Source organism: Myxine glutinosa, chromosome 8, assembly GCF_964187855.1.
Source record: "Myxine glutinosa chromosome 8, kmMyxGlut1.1, whole genome shotgun sequence".
Lineage (NCBI taxonomy): Eukaryota > Metazoa > Chordata > Myxini > Myxiniformes > Myxinidae > Myxine > Myxine glutinosa.
In genome coordinates, this window is record NC_136268.1 from 28,810,925 (window position 1) to 28,827,425 (window position 16,501).

A 16,501-nucleotide genomic window follows, 5' to 3' on the forward strand; every position below is an offset into this window, starting at 1 on the left:
ATCGGGAGGCCATGACCTGCAGCATGTTATCAACCTGTACCCTTTAGTGTGGCCACACTCAGGTTGTCAAAACATAGGGCTCAATGTACATGAATATAATGACAAAGTAAAGCTCCTCGAATGGAACAACCAGGGCGATGGTCTCCTCACTTGCACGGAAACAAGACAACATATGAAGTCGGCATGGCAAGAGAAGCCAGGCAGCAAGAGAATGGTTAGGAGAGGCTCTATGTTATAATTGGGACATTTCAGGAAAGGCCGAGATTCTCAGTCAACCAATCCAATCCAAGCACATTCCTTAACCCACTATGACCCCTGCCTAAACATTCTAAATATGACACGTCGCAGGAAATGAAACGTCGCACCTTTGGTTCCATCCACCATCATCCCAGATCCAAGGTTAGACGTGACAGAATTAAACAGTTTTACTGAAACATTAATCCATCACCGACCGTATTTATTTATTTTAAAAAGGCATTTGGGAATCATGCGTAAAATATGTGCACAATGGATGAAAGGTTACAACCAACGACGCTCAGCATTTTCAGCCGAGGTCGTTAATCCTGCAGCATGTTCTTCAAAGAGTGTGTGCATCGCATGCTAAACCAGCAATAGTCTCCTTCCGGCAACCCATAAACCAGCGACTACATCCTCACGGTGCCCCTTAAACCGGCAAACGCTTCCTCCCAACCTTACCTAAAAGGGCGATGGTCTCCTGCTGGCCACCTTTACATCAATGACAGTCCAACAGGCCACCCATAAATGGACGATGGACTTCTGGCCACCATTAAACCAGTGACATGACCATCTCCTCCCAGCAACTGGTCTTAAAATTAAGGTTAAACTTAATTAAACTACCCATTGCACAATGAAAACAGACACAAGTTCATAAATAAGGTATAAAGTCAACTATAAATACAAATGGTTTAAATATCAGGCACAATGTTCAAAGGAGGAAAAACAAGTGCAACATACTTTGGTGTAGGGAGCGGAGTTGGTGGAGGATGATAGCACAGTAGGGAAGGGGGTTGTGGACTAGGAGAGGGAATATTAGGGGAGAGGGGGAAGAAGTACGGGGAATAAGTGGGAAAGATAGGGCAAGTAAGGCTGGATGGAATAAGAGCAGCAGTTGCAGCCATTTTGGTTGATGGTTCATTGCCAAGTTTAACAGTGATGAGGAACTGACAGGATAATCCAATGCAAAATGTCATATTAGGCTTCTCTGGAAGAATTACACAAGAAAAGGAAAAAGTGAAGGCAGGAGCTGGCTTCTCGATGACATGCCAAAATACCAGCTTTACAGAACAAGTGCAAGCATTAAGTATTAATGTACAAATGAAATTCTATTCATGTCGAGACATGGATTATTTGGGTGTCTGTTTTAAATGTTTAACCTTCAATCGTTGGCACAACCCGTTTACGCAACAAGCTCTCGGTGGGTTTGCCTGCATCCCATGCATTGCTCTTCATCGTTTGCATGCATTGCTCTTCTACCTCTTCATGTCCAACATCGTCACCACAATTACAGGCCTTTCTGTCTTCAAACAACCCCTCGCCACCACAAAAATCCTGTGGCGTTAAACACCCGTCATCGTGACCAGATGATCCATCTTGATCCACAGCACAGTCGTCGGCAGACACGTTCCCATCCTCACATTGCTCCACCAACAGATTGTCACTCTCAGCAGCACCTGCAGCAGATCGGATTCCACACAGCAAGGTACGCTGGGTAAGAAATCTGTGGCTCACCCTGCACGCTGAACAACCTTTCTTATATTCTACAACAGGTTGGTTCCTACGCCCCATGGTTCGACTCTTTCCTGCAAGACCAGATACCGTTAGATTATGCAGTTCTTCAAAGGTTTTTCCATTAAAATGAACATGTCTATGGGGACAGAAGTGGATAAGGCATGCGTTCTACAAATTTATCATCGTCATTTTGTATGCAGACTGTGACTATTGGTTGCATCATTACCGGGAGCATGGGTTCTAACTCAAGACCCTAAGATCTTAAGGCAGCCACCCTGATCGTCAAGCGAACATGAAACATATCCGACAAACGAATTAAAGCAAATTGCCAACTAGAAAGCATCTGAAAATGCAAAGCCCGTCCGCGGCCATTTGCATTTAGATGTCTTCTTCTTCTTCTGTATGCTCGAAATAACGAAAACAGTTTTTTTTAAATACAAAATGAAAATTGATGATTTTATGCAGCCTTGACCTTTGAGCTTTAGATATAAAAATATAATCAGCTTCCAGCTTTTGTTTGGTGAACCAATTCTGTGACCCAATATGCTAATTCTTAAAATTTCAGGTCAATTGGATGAAAACGGACGATTTTATGCAACGTTGACCTTTGACCTTTGGGTCTAAAAGAAGGAAATAGACTCCTACCTTTTGATTAGTGAACCAATTCAATGACCCAATATGCAAATTCTTAAAATTTCAGGTCAATCGGATGAAAATTGACGATTTTATGAGACGCTCACCTTTGACCTTTTGACCAAATTAATTTGCCTTTTCCGTATTCTCATAATAAAGCTTTGTTGAAAATGCGATGACAAAACTGAAATGGTAAATATTACATTTGAGGTCGATTATATGAAAATTTATGATTTTATGTGACACTGGCTTTTCACCTTTTGACAAAATGATGAATTTGTCTTCATATTATCATCGTAAAGCTTTGTTGAAAATTTGATGACAAAACACAAATGGTAAAAAGGTTACGGCCCGGACAGATACAGACACACACGCATACGTGATTGCAAAACCCCGTCTCCTGCGTACAGGACGGGCTAACCAGGACTTAAAATACATATCAGCACGGTATAGACAGAAGTGTGACACTGTCCAAGAAAAACAAGCGTCTGAATTGGTAAATCTTTTTCAACAATTTCAGACAATCAGTGCAAAATATATTAGAATCTTTATTTTATTTAAATAATTGCAAAAAGTGAATACAAAACAAAAAGTGAATACAAAACATGGTGCCATAAACTGTATAATGAATGGTCATTTCCCAAGTCTAAGTTAGGTGAGAAAAGATTCAACATTGTCGGTTTGTGTGTATTTTCAAGGATAAATATGTACTGTATACCCAATGCAAGATCGCTCTGCATCTGCACCCGATTTTACCGAAACGTTCTAACCAATATTGGATGCATTCTGTCATTCGGCTGATGCCGGAGATTCATTCCCTTGTGAATAATCAGAACATATAAATTGAGAAGGGTCTGCATCTCATTGACCCCCTGCACACCTTCCACAATCATCAACAATGCCAGAAAGGTCGATCCCGAGCATCTTATACACCGACGCCTCCACTCCTGGCATGGCTGGGTTGTCCTGGAATGGCGCAATGTGTTGAACACGACCTCGAGAGGGCAAGATTATCGGAGCGACTGGAGAAAGCTATGATCCACAAACAAAAGATTGTCATTTGAGCTTTAATGTTTATTTCTACTCGATGCCTGGTGTTGGCTTAGCGGTTAGGGTGCCGGCTTGGGATCCCAGGATCCTGGGTTTGAATCCCGGTCGATCGCTGAATTAACGCCAGGGGGGGGGGCTGCCTCAGCCTGTCATCCTTCCGAGGTCGGCAAATTGAGAACCAGTTCACTGGTAATTCCCTGTGTGTCGCAAGAGGCGACTAACAGGGTTGGCGGCAAGAAGGACATCTGGCCATAAAACATTGCTTCAAAAAGAGGACCAAGGCGCCCGAAAAAAGGCCAACACCCGCTCTGCGGGGGAAAATGGCCTCTAAAGGTCTTTTTTCTTCTTCTTCTACTTGATGTTAAGAAAATGATGCTGTCTCGAATATACGGGTCAACAAATAAGCGGGCTCGTGTTAATGTTCGATTCGAGTGGACTTTAACAATGTGCGGTTTTGCAAAATCATTCGGAAATGGGCCCGAGTTATGGATGTTTACTGTATGAGGATAAGTCAATGCAGTAATACCTCACTTAGCACCACCCCATAGAACACTGATTAATTATTTGTAGAGCTCTTCGTCCTGGATAAAATGTTTACTAAAAACAATTTTTTATGGCATAGCCCAGAAAATTGTTTTTAGTAAACATTTTATAGCCCATAGGGCAATGCCATCTGGAACAGTGTTTGTTTGTCCATCCAGTGCATGTATGTATGAATGTCCCTTCCGTTGGCATTTTGCGGATTTATTCCCTTTAATATTCGTTTTCTCTCCATCCATTGGTCCGAATGACACGAAACTTTCACTATAGGAGCGCCTCCTCCTGTATAATTGTATGATAATTATGATGTCATAGATCACATGATATGGGTGCCATCTTGGAAAAACCGAAAAACTTTGCACCTCTATATCTCCAAAACCGCTCCATGGAAAAATTCTAAAGTATTCCCGATGGGGAATAACATATGTTAATGATGATGTCATAGGTGCCTTCATTATGACGTCATAAATCGACAAATAGAACGCTTGATCCGATCAGTATGAAATTTATTGAGCGTGATCTAGGGATAAATTGGTGAAGAAAAATCACATGAAGATGAAAAAAATTGATGACGTCATTGATCACGTGGTTTGGCAGCCATAATTTTATGGCGTAGCCCGTAGGACAATGCTGTCTGGAACAGCGTTTGTCTGTTCGTCTAGTGTATGTATGTAAGTCCCTCACAAACGTCCACCAATCAGAGCTGAGGATCTGGTCACATGACAAGGGGACAGCAGATCCTCCGCTCAGTGGATCCAAGCCTGGCTACGCTGTTGTTAGACTATCGGTCTTGTTTTCAAAGAAAAGTCATAATATGCAGCTCTCGCTGAGTAAATGCACCCACCACCATTGTTTGTATGCACATGTTCTGAGCCAATTGGGTGGAAGTGGATCGTGCGTTCAACTTTAGATAAGGTGTAAATATTGTGCCAATCAGCGAGGCTGGTTCATGGTATGGTGAGTAAAAATGAGCTTTTATTTTGGATCTAAAATAAAATGAAATTCTAACACAAGGACTCTGATGCCAGGACATTCAAAATTTGGCAATTTAAACTCAACATCTACTCAATGTCATAAGATAATACAGAATACCACATCTCCCTCCAGGCTTAAACTCCGAGCAGTTAAAATGGCAACTATTTCTGGGATTGAGACGTGCTTTGGGGATCACTCAAGATCGAAGCAAAACAAACGGTTCATTTTCGATAAAGTATCACAACACTCGCGGCAAAAGAGCTAATTTTTTGGAATGGTTTACATTATTGTTATTTTTATTTGTAAGCATTTTTAATGAAACTGTAATGATGTTTAAATTGGTGCAGGTTATGATGATTCATCCAGTCAAGTTAAATGAGTAAAAGTTTATAAATGCAAAAGCTGGTAAGCAAGTAAGTAAGTCCAGCTTTTGCATTGATCAACTTTTACTGATGTAATGATGTTTACTCGTGTTATGAAGCTTTTAAAAATTTTCCTTATAAATCACGAACCGCAGGGAACCTATCCCCCTTTTCTGCATTGAAACATTGCCCCAATAATCGCGGAATTTTCCAGGAATGTATACCCCGCGAATGTTGGCGTCTTCCTGTATGTACGTGTGTATATAATAAGACGAATATATAACAATAAAGATCAGTTCAGACTCGACTCACCACCTTTAGAGTCATCCTGAACAGACTTTCGCACGCCCTGGTCCATTTCATCACCTCCGCTCACCACTCGTGCTCCATTAACCACATTCCTGAGTTGACGTAGGTGTTCCACCACCATCTCCTGTTGCTCCAAGGCAGAACCGCCAATCCTACAGGCAAAGGCCAACCAGTCAGGAGTTAGCGGGATGCCAGGTAGAAAGGTTGCTCATGCGTCAATGTTCTATAACAGAGTGAAGCCGAGGATTTAACAACAGAGTGCACACCACAGGCAACACCACACATTCCCAGTCTTGTGTTACCCCATACTTATTGTATTATTATGCTCTATAGAGAGCATATAGGTCCTGTGAAGCAGTTTCTTGGCTTGGGAATTACCATCCTAGACAGGTCACCATTCCTAAGCAGACATATTCAAAGAAACAAAAATCCTTCAACTTAGCATGGGGTGCCATGTTCAAACTTTTCCTGCGCTTTTCAATAAAAAAAAAAAATCAGACAATGCCTGTTGGCGATCAAAAACATCCTTATCAAACACACCTTATCTCACAAATTGTTGTTACCTTTACATTTCATAAATGCAAATTTGTTAACAGTCAAAAGTTATCACTTCTTAAGGAAGTGTAGCAATGAAAGGGGGAAAGGGAGGGGTGAGGAGGAGGGGGCGGGGGGGATAATATACATGGACAACACAATTATTATTCATTATATAATGTATGGAAGCACCAAATAGTAAAGGGAATAATATAGACAATGTATTAGTTACATTAAGCTTAATGATTTGTGCTTGTGTGCTTGAGGATGTTATGGCAAACAGTTAGGACAAATACATACAAACATTTTCTTTAGTGCACACATATAAGCGCACACACCAAATTCTTGCATATACCACCATACCTCTTCATATCTCACACCTGCACTGACATCACCTCCTCATCTACAACCTCTAATCTCATATACACCATAACATCACCCACTGTCCCACCCACAACCTCTTGTGCACTACCACTACCCTAAATCTCTAGATATCTAACACCCACCTCTAACATCTAGTTAAATTCCACACAACCCTTCTGGCAAGGAACAACCACCATTATTTGCATTTGGAAAAGCAGAGATCAAAATATTGGGGAAAAAAAAAATCATTATCGATATATCTGCTGATGCAAGTTCAGAAAGTGTGAGACAGGAAGTCACGTGACCAAGTGGCAAATACAGTGTAGAGTATAACTCTGCACACTCACCAGTCATTGTCAAACAGGTGGCTTCCTTTCCGTGAGCTCATGTCGTGTGGAAAAAGGTGGGAGTAAGGAGATAAGGAAGTGAATTCAGGAAAGAGCGCAAATCAAGAAGAAGAAAAAAAGATGTAACTGCACTGCAAAATATAACAGAATATAAAAGTTATTTAGTAAAACTTGGCACTGGCACAGCCCATTCACCTGCATGTGCAGTACAATGACAGATACTTGATGATGTAATGAGAAAAAGTTATTCCTGCAGGAGAAGCTGTCTTTTACCAATCACACTCCGGTAAGTTCAAGTCGCAATTCCCAGGGATGCGCAGAAACAAAGAGCACCCTGGAAGCTAAAATGAAAGTCAATGGTACTGCACAAGGTGTTGCGGCATGGGGGAATATCCCCTCTCGCTGTCGTTACACTAGGACTAGGACATGTACTGAGGAAATAAGCAAAGCAGATAATAACAGATAAAAACTGTAAAACCCCGACATTCCGAGTTCGGAAAATTGTGGATTTTGCGTATTCGCGGTTCATAGTATGTGACCCGGCTCTGTGCTTCGTGTATTCACGGTTTTTCACAGCCGTAAAGACATCCCCCACCAGCCGCGCACATGACAATCCTAAAGGGCAATTAAAAAGGGTAATTCGAAAGGGTAATTCGAAAGGGTAATTCGAAAGGGTAATTCGAAAGGGTGATTCTAAAGGGCGATTCTAAAGGGTAATTCTAAAGGGCAATTTTAAAGGGCAATTCTAAAGGGTAATTCGAAAGGGCGATTCTAAAGGGCGATTCTAAAGGGTAATCCTAAAGGGCAATTAAAAAGGGTAATTCGAAAGGGTAATTCTAAAGGGTAATTCTAAAGGGTGATTCTAAAGGGTGATTCTAAAGGGCAATTCAAAAGGGTAATTCTAAAGGACTCTATAGGGTAATTTTAAAGGGTTTCATTTGTTTCTAGGCTTTGCCTATTTCATATTAAAAATGCGAAACTGAACCGCTTCCTTCGGACACGGGTAAGATTTTTACAAGTTATATCAACTGTGGAACAAGGACATGAAGAGAGATGCATGTACTTTTACAAGCATTGCACGAGTCGGAAATGGACCAATTAACAAAGAATGTGGAATTTCAACCTGGGAACCCAAAATCAGGAGATAAGTACTGAGATGGGAACGACACAATGACCCCGATTGTGAGCAAGTTACTCTGTTTTTGCCTTTGTCGCCATAATTTAATGTGCTCCACATTAACGATGACAACGACTCATTTATCCAACTGAAGCCTCCACAAAGACCGTCCACCACACCACCACCCATTTAATATCCAACTGAAGCCTCCACAAAGACCATCCATCACACCACCACCCATTTAATATCCAACTGAAGCCTCCACAAAGACCATCCATCACACCACCACCCATTTAATATCCAACTGAAGCCTCCACAAAGACCATCCATCACACCACCACCCATTTAATATCCAACTGAAGCCTCCACAAAGATCGTCCACCACACCACCACCCATTTAATATCCAACTGAGGCCTCCACAAAGATCGTCCACCACACCACCACCCATTTAATATCCAACTGAGGCCTCCACAAAGATCGTCCACCACACCACCACCCATTTAATATCCAACTGAGGCCTCCACAAAGACCATCCATCACACCACCACCCATTTAATATCCAACTGAGGCCTCCACAAAGACCATCCACCACACCACCACCCATTTAATATCCAACTGAAGCCTCCACAAAGACCATCCATCACACCACCACCCATTTAATATCCAACTGAAGCCTCCACAAAGACCATCCATCACACCACCACCCATTTAATATCCAACTTAAGCCTCCACAAAGATCATCCATCACACCACCACCCATTTAATATCCAACTGAAGCCTCCACAAAGACCATCCATCACACCACCACCCATTTAATATCCAACTGAAGCCTCCACAAAGACCATCCATCACACCACCACCCATTTAATATCCAACTGAAGCCTCCACAAAGACCATCCATCACACCACCACCCATTTAATATCCAACTGAAGCCTCCACAAAGATCGTCCACCACACCACCACCCATTTAATATCCAACTGAGGCCTCCACAAAGATCGTCCACCACACCACCACCCATTTAATATCCAACTGAGGCCTCCACAAAGATCGTCCACCACACCACCACCCATTTAATATCCAACTTAAGCCTCCACAAAGATCATCCATCACACCACCACCCATTTAATATCCAACTGAAGCCTCCACAAAGACCATCCATCACACCACCACCCATTTAATATCCAACTGCAGCCTCCACAAAGACCATCCATCACACCACCACCCATTTAATATCCAACTGAAGCCTCCACAAAGATCGTCCACCACACCACCACCCATTTAATATCCAACTGAGGCCTCCACAAAGATCGTCCACCACACCACCACCCATTTAATATCCAACTGAGGCCTCCACAAAGATCGTCCACCACACCACCACCCATTTAATATCCAACTGAAGCGTCCACAAAGACCATCCACCACACCACCACCCATTTAATATCCAACTGAAGCCTCCACAAAGACCATCCATCACACCACCACCCATTTAATATCCAACTGAAGCCTCCACAAAGACCATCCATCACACCACCACCCATTTAATATCCAACTGAAGCCTCCACAAAGATCGTCCACCACACCACCACCCATTTAATATCCAACTGAGGCCTCCACAAAGACCATCCATCACACCACCACCCATTTAATATCCAACTGAAGCCTCCACAAAGATCGTCCACCACACCACCACCCATTTAATATCCAACTGAAGCCTCCACAAAGACCGTCCATCACACCACCACCCATTTAATATCCAACTGAGGCCTCCACAAAGATCGTCCACCACACCACCACCCATTTAATATCCAACTGAAGCCTCCACAAAGACCATCCACCACACCACCACCCATTTAATATCCAACTGAAGCCTCCACAAAGACCATCCATCACACCACCACCCATTTAATATCCAACTGAAGCCTCCACAAAGATCGTCCATCACACCACCACCCATTTAATATCCAACTGAAGCCTCCACAAAGACCATCCATCACACCACCACCCATTTAATATCCAACTGAAGCCTCCACAAAGATCGTCCACCACACCACCACCCATTTAATATCCAACTGAAGCCTCCACAAAGACCATCCACCACACCACCACCCATTTAATATCCAACTGAAGCCTCCACAAAGACCATCCATCACACCACCACCCATTTAATATCCAACTGAAGCCTCCACAAAGATCGTCCACCACACCACCACCCATTTAATATCCAACTGAGGCCTCCACAAAGACCATCCATCACACCACCACCCATTTAATATCCAACTGAAGCCTCCACAAAGATCGTCCACCACACCACCACCCATTTAATATCCAACTGAAGCCTCCACAAAGACCGTCCATCACACCACCACCCATTTAATGGTTAGAAAACAAAAATAGAAAATGGAGTTTCAACCATTTGATGAGAAGGAACCCCGTTTATTATGCTCCTCAAATTGCTTTCCTTAAACCCAAAGCCGAAGTACTCTGGAGAACTGATCAATTGCCACAAAATGGCTTCACAAACTTTGAGCAATCACTCGCTCAGTACGGTAAGCACATTTCAGCACAGCTCAGGTGGATCCGTGGGGAACAGACTCCATTTAAACAGTCTTTCCACATTAATTAGGTACAATGTAAAAAGACAATTTTGAGAAAGGTTTGCTAGACTAACCCCAGAGACCAAGCGAAGGTGGACATGGTTGAATGCAATGGCAGGGGTCCAAGGCAAAAATGGCACAAGCAGCTGCTAGTGAATTGGCAATTTCCCCACGTGACCTCTTGTGATCATTTGAATACAAGCTTGGCAGAACAACAATCTTGGACAAATAAAATCAAAGCCCAAACTCACCAGATTACGATATAATATGAATGTCAGATGAAAAGGCATGAAAAGCCTAAAATGAGTGCGCTCGCCCTATATGATATAGGTCTCGGCCAGGCACGACGGGCTCAATACAAATGGTCCACGATCTAGAACCTGGACTGACCTTTCATCTAAAATTAAAGAAATTACAAGGAATAAATGAGAATTCTTTTTCATCGATTTTTCATAACTTTTCAAGTAAAAAAAAGGTTTTCCTTTGTATAAAAGGAAGCAAACTGTTCAAAGCGAATACGGTGTATATATTTTGTTACCTCCGCCACCTAAAGTGGACGGGGGATACGTTTTCACCGTCTGTCTATGAGCAGGATATCTCAAAAGGTTGTGGATGGATTTTGACAAAACTAGGGGGATGAGTTGGTTAGGTGACAAGACCAAGCCCATTAGACGTTGGTTCAGGTCCGAAATTATGAAGTGGGGCACAAAACGCAAGCTGTTCAGCCTGGTGGAGGTATGCATTTCTACCGAGTGCCGTTCTGGTTGTTGAATGTTGTGGTATAAATCAGGATGCATACTTATTATGCTACTGCACCACAAAACGTACAGAGTGTGGTGTGTCAGCACAGCCTGTGAAGCTACACCTAGAGTCCCTGTATAAAGAGAGTTGCGCCATGCGCTGACCCGAGATTTCTGGTCACGTGATTTCGTGGCGCCATTTTGTGTCTAACTTCACCGTGCGTGAACGTCAGCTTGGTACGGGAATGTTGTTTATTGCCAAACAAAATGACTGGTTGTTCTGCTTTTGGTTGTTCAAACCAATCTGGGAAATATAAGATGTATAGATTTCCAAGTGATAAAGTCAGAAGACAAATTTGGGACATTTTTGGGAAATTAAACAAGTTATGGTGAATACGACGTCTTATCTGTGCTTTTCCATATCTGTTCGACTAGACGAACCGTGCACACTGCAGGTATTTTTAAAAGTTTTTTCTCTGTTTAATTACGGCTTGGCGCAGTCGAAAATTAAGTGTTAATTAAGTCGCCAGCTATGAAACATATTAATCGATCAGGCAATATCCATCAGAGTTCTGGGCAAGGGTGTAGTAATAAATGAACGTTTCAATCTTACTAGATGCCGATGACGTTTTCCTTATGTCAGAGACAGAAGCTGACTTGCAGCTTGTTAAATCATTACAATGGAAATTGAATATAAATGTCGATAAAACTAAAGTTGTACACTATAGAAATATGGCAATACCACGTACAGAATTTGTTTTAAGTGTGTTCGACTATATGTCGGCTGGAAGTCCTACACCGGAATTGCTCTCGGCACCCTTTAAAAAATATTGGATATGCCCACACTCCTTTCTAAAAGTTATTAAAATTCAGAGAACGACAGCATTGGTTTGTCTTACTTATAATGTTAGCTCTTATATGCAGTGTTGGCTTGTAATATGCATTGCCATACCACTTTTAATATCACCACACAGCTCTTTTTCACGGCAATAGCTGAGTTTTTGACAAAACAAATATCACCTGTATGTAATAATAAGACTAAATATGTGTAGTAATTTTTTTTTAGCAGGTTTGGAATATATCACCCCATATCACGAATGTACATGTATATCTAATCCGACACACTTAGACACAAAATGGCGTCCAAATTTGAGTTGACACAACTCTCTATATACAGGGACTCTAGCTACACCTACCTGTCGGCGAGAGGTGAGAGCTTGGATGTGAGAGAGCGCAAGGCAGTCTCGGTGTCCGTCAATTTCCGCTCGAGTTCTTCCAGCTGTCGGTCGGCTGGTAGGAAACAATGTATAGACATTCTGTGAAAACCTGTTTAGCTGGCAAGTCTCAAATTATCTCTCAGATCTTCACAAAAAGTCCTATAATACAATTTGAACTGACCAAATCCTACAACTTACATCTGCAATCAAACTCTATTACATTGTCAGTCTTAACCAATCTTATTTCGGCCATTTATTTAATACGTGCACAAATATTGGGAAGTGTTTGACTCGTGTTTTGACTGCAGCGCCTCCGCTCCCTTCCTCTCCTCTCCCCAAACACCTACACTCCTGCCTTTCCCTCCTCATGCACATCGTTCCAACCCAAACACCCTTTCATGCTTATATAACTACTCGTGTAAAGCCTGTCAAAAATGACGGGTTGGATCAGTTTTTGAAGGTACAGCCACATGAGCATGCCAAAGTCTGAAGTCTCGGCCTAGTGGCAAATGTGCTTATATCATTTATATTTGTTAGACATCCGACAGACGTAAATGAACACTCGTTTTACTCTGCGCACATTGCACATCATGTGCAGCAAATTTCACCTCCCTGTGCCATGTATTTATTGTGATTAAAAAAATACCGCTTCTGTACACCGACCTTGAGGCTCAGTTTGCAAGCCACCGTCTAAAATTCCAAAGTAAGAGGCATAACTACACTTCTTTTGGGTCTTCAAAGTCCTTGGGGTCTTTTGTGTCCTCTGGGTAATTTGGGTCATTGGGGTCTTTTAGGTCTTCAGTGTCATTTTTTTTTTTTTTTTGTATACAAGATCGAGGCTCGTGAAAGAGCGAACATTAATCACACAGAAAGACAAACCGACAAACCGACACATAAAACAAATAACATCGGGAGCGGTAGACAAGATGGGGAGAGAGGGGGAAGGACACAAACACAACATTTGAGAGCAGGGGCCGAGAGACATGGAGACATCGAGAGATCTGTGGGAGGGAGAGGGCTTTGGGGGGGAGGCATGGGAAGGGGGGGTGGGAGAGGTATAAAACATACGGACACTGCCAGGACTTCCAGGAAAGAAGTTGGAATTTCAAACAAGGTGGATCTGGGGTGAATTAGTGGGGGTAGAAAAGATCAAGGTTTTGGATGGGGGAAGATAAGAGATGGTGGTGAACAGCTGTTTTAAAGACCTGGAGGGAGGAGTGGGATTGAAGGGAGTGTGGGAGTTTGTTCCAGAGACGGGAGAAAAGAGGAATGAAAGAGTGAAGGTGAGCAGAGACCCGAGATTTCGGCAGTTTAACCATCAGAGGGTTGCTGGCAGATCTTGTGCGACCTGTAGGAATATTTGGGGGACAGAGCACAGAGAGAGCTGGGGGAGCAAGGCCGGAGAGGAGTCGGTAGAAGACAGAAAGACCACCTACCTGCCTGCGGTGAGCGAGTGAAAGGCCCTCAGAGATAGCTTCATCGCGGGAGATTCCAATGATTCTGAAAGCTTTGGTTTCAACAGCGTGAAGCCGAGCTAGGTGTGAGGCAGGAGCACCAGCCCATAGGGGAGAACAGTATTCCATTGAGCTGTGGATGAAAGCCTTGTATGTGGTGAGGAGCTCAGGTATGCCTAGGAAGGACTTCGCACGACGGAGGATGCCCAGTCGGCGACTGGCTTTGGAGGCCAGCTTGGAAATGTGGTTTTCCCAAGAAAGATCATGGCAGATAGTGAGACCCAGAAGCTTGAGTGACAGAACTTCTTGGAGAGGATTGTTGAGAAAGTAGATGGGAGGGTTGTCCAGTCAATCTTTTCGGAGAGACATAGTAAGAGTGTGAGATTTGTCAGGATTGAAAGACATGTTCCACTTGTTTGACCAGTCTGTGATTTTGTCCAGGTCTTCAGAGAGTGAGGAGGCTGCAGACTGCCGATCTGAGGGAAGAGGAATGGAGCAGCAGAGAGTGGAGTCATCAGCAAAGAGATAGAGAGGATTTTCCAGAGAGTCGGAGAGATCATTGATCAAGACCAGAAAAAGCACAGGGCCCAGCACACTGCCTTGGGGAACTCCAGCCTGAACAGGAAGGGGAGATGAGAGAAATCCATTCAGGGCCACACGTTGACTACGACCAGAGAGGAAGTCCGCAAGCCATGCATGGAGATTTCCATGGATACCATAAGAGGAGAGTTTGGTGAGCAGAGCTGGGTGCCAGACCGTATCGAAGGCACGTGATATGTCAAGGGAGACAGCTCTGATTTCCTGTTTGGCATTGAGGACCTCCATCCATTGTTGAGACAGCAGAAGCAGCATGTCCAGAGTAGAGTGACCTGGTCTGAAACCAAATTGATGATCAGAGATCAGGCCATTGGAGAAGAGGAAAGATTTCATATCCGAAGCAATGATGGATTCCATGACTTTGCTGATAATTGGGAGCAGGCTGATTGGTCTGTAGTTGCAAGGATCTGTTTTTGCACCTTTTTGTGTAAAGCGGTAATGTTTGCTGATTTCCAGGATGCTGGCAGATGACCTTGAGCAAAAGATAGGGTGAAAAGGACAGAGAGAGGGTGAGATAGAGCGGCAGAGCAGGATTTTAGGACCCGTGGGCTGATGCCGTCTGGTCCAGTTGCAGAATCAGAGTCGAGGTTAGACAAAAACTCCTCCACCTTGTCAGGAGAGAAGGACACAGAGTCCAGGAGCAGTTGGGTTCGACTGGGAAAGGTGGGAACAGAGAGAGATGGGTTTGGGACTAAAGATTTTGAGGCAAACACAGAGTTGAGGCATTCGGCTTTGTCACGTGCGATGTCAACTGTGTGGCCATTTGAGGTAAGGGAGGGGATGGAGGGGGAACAAACACCAGAAACGGATTTGACCAGACGCCACCAGGGTTGGGAGGAAGGAGACAGGTTTGAGAGTTCATTCTTGAGTGAGGAGAGATAGTACTTCCTGGCACTCCTGAGGGTAGACACACACTTGTTCCGAGCTTGGTGGAAGGAACTGAGATTGCCTTCAGTTGGATTAGCCTTCCAAGAGGCAAAGGCAAGTTGTTTCAGGGCAACTGCCTCACCACAAGATTCAGTGTACCATGGACGGGAGGAAGGGTAAGACAACTGAAGACGAGATGGGATAAATCTGTGCATGAGAGAGATCAGTTTGCTTTGGAAGAATTCCCAGGAAGAATTGATGTCAGAGGCAGTGGAGATGGGAGACCAATCCAGACTTGATGGCTGCTTGAAGACCGTCCCAGTCAGCCTGAGTGAAATGCCAGACTCGTCGACGCTGAGGAGGCTCTCTGAGAATGGCCAGAGAGATGTCCACTTTGACAAGCACATGATCAGAAGAACCGATTGGAGCAGAAGAAGAGCAGGAGACATTAGCAGGGAAGTTTGTCATAACCAAGTCTCGAAGAGAAGATACTCCATTGGCTGAGATCCGGGTCGGGAAATTGACAGATTGTGTCAATCCCAGTGAGTCACAGAAGTCCTTTGCTGAGGTGCCATGACTGGTGAGAGAGGAACCCACACCCAACCAGGTGGCATGATGACAGTTGAAGTCACCACATATGAGGAAGAGAGAGTTGGGATGAGTGGATAGAAGTTGGTCCATGTTGTCAGACAGTGAAATGTAAATGGAGTCATCACTGTTTGGGGGACGGTACAGAACACATATGAACAAAAGGTGGGAGCGGAGAGGAAGCCGTAGCCAGAGGTACTCCTGGGGGTGAGGAGGAGAGAGGGCAGTGCAAGGAGAGTGAGGAAGAGAGTTTTTGATAAAGATAGCCACCCCACCACCAGGACGAGGCTCAGGTCTATCATACCGGAGGAGGGAGTAACCAGGAAGAGATATTAAGGAATCAGAGACATCTTGAAGGAGGAATGTCTCTGTTAAGCAGCTGGATTGTCAGAAGCAACCTGTATGGAGAGATCAGTCAGGTTTGAGCGAAGGCCCCGGATGTTTGAGGTCCATACCGTTAAT

At 43.7% G+C, this 16,501-nt stretch overlaps 1 protein-coding gene across 2 annotated transcripts in view; it reads right to left on the bottom strand.

The window, feature by feature from the left end:
• Positions 1-440: 440 nt before the first annotated feature.
• Positions 441-16,501, bottom strand: part of RIC3 (RIC3 acetylcholine receptor chaperone) — a 74,099-nt gene continuing 58,038 nt past the window's right edge. Inside the window, exons 4-7 of one of the 2 annotated variants that reach the window (XM_068124167.2) lie at positions 12,513-12,606; positions 6,863-6,898; positions 5,622-5,770; positions 441-1,691 (exon numbers count right to left, since the gene is read on the bottom strand). In XM_068124167.2, coding sequence (XP_067980268.2) covers positions 1,390-1,691; positions 5,622-5,770; positions 6,863-6,898; positions 12,513-12,606 — 581 coding nt within the window. In that variant the 3' untranslated portion in view covers positions 441-1,389. The remainder of the gene's footprint in view (positions 1,692-5,621; positions 5,771-6,862; positions 6,899-12,512; positions 12,607-16,501) is intronic. The other variant, XM_068124168.2, reaches the window with a different exon arrangement.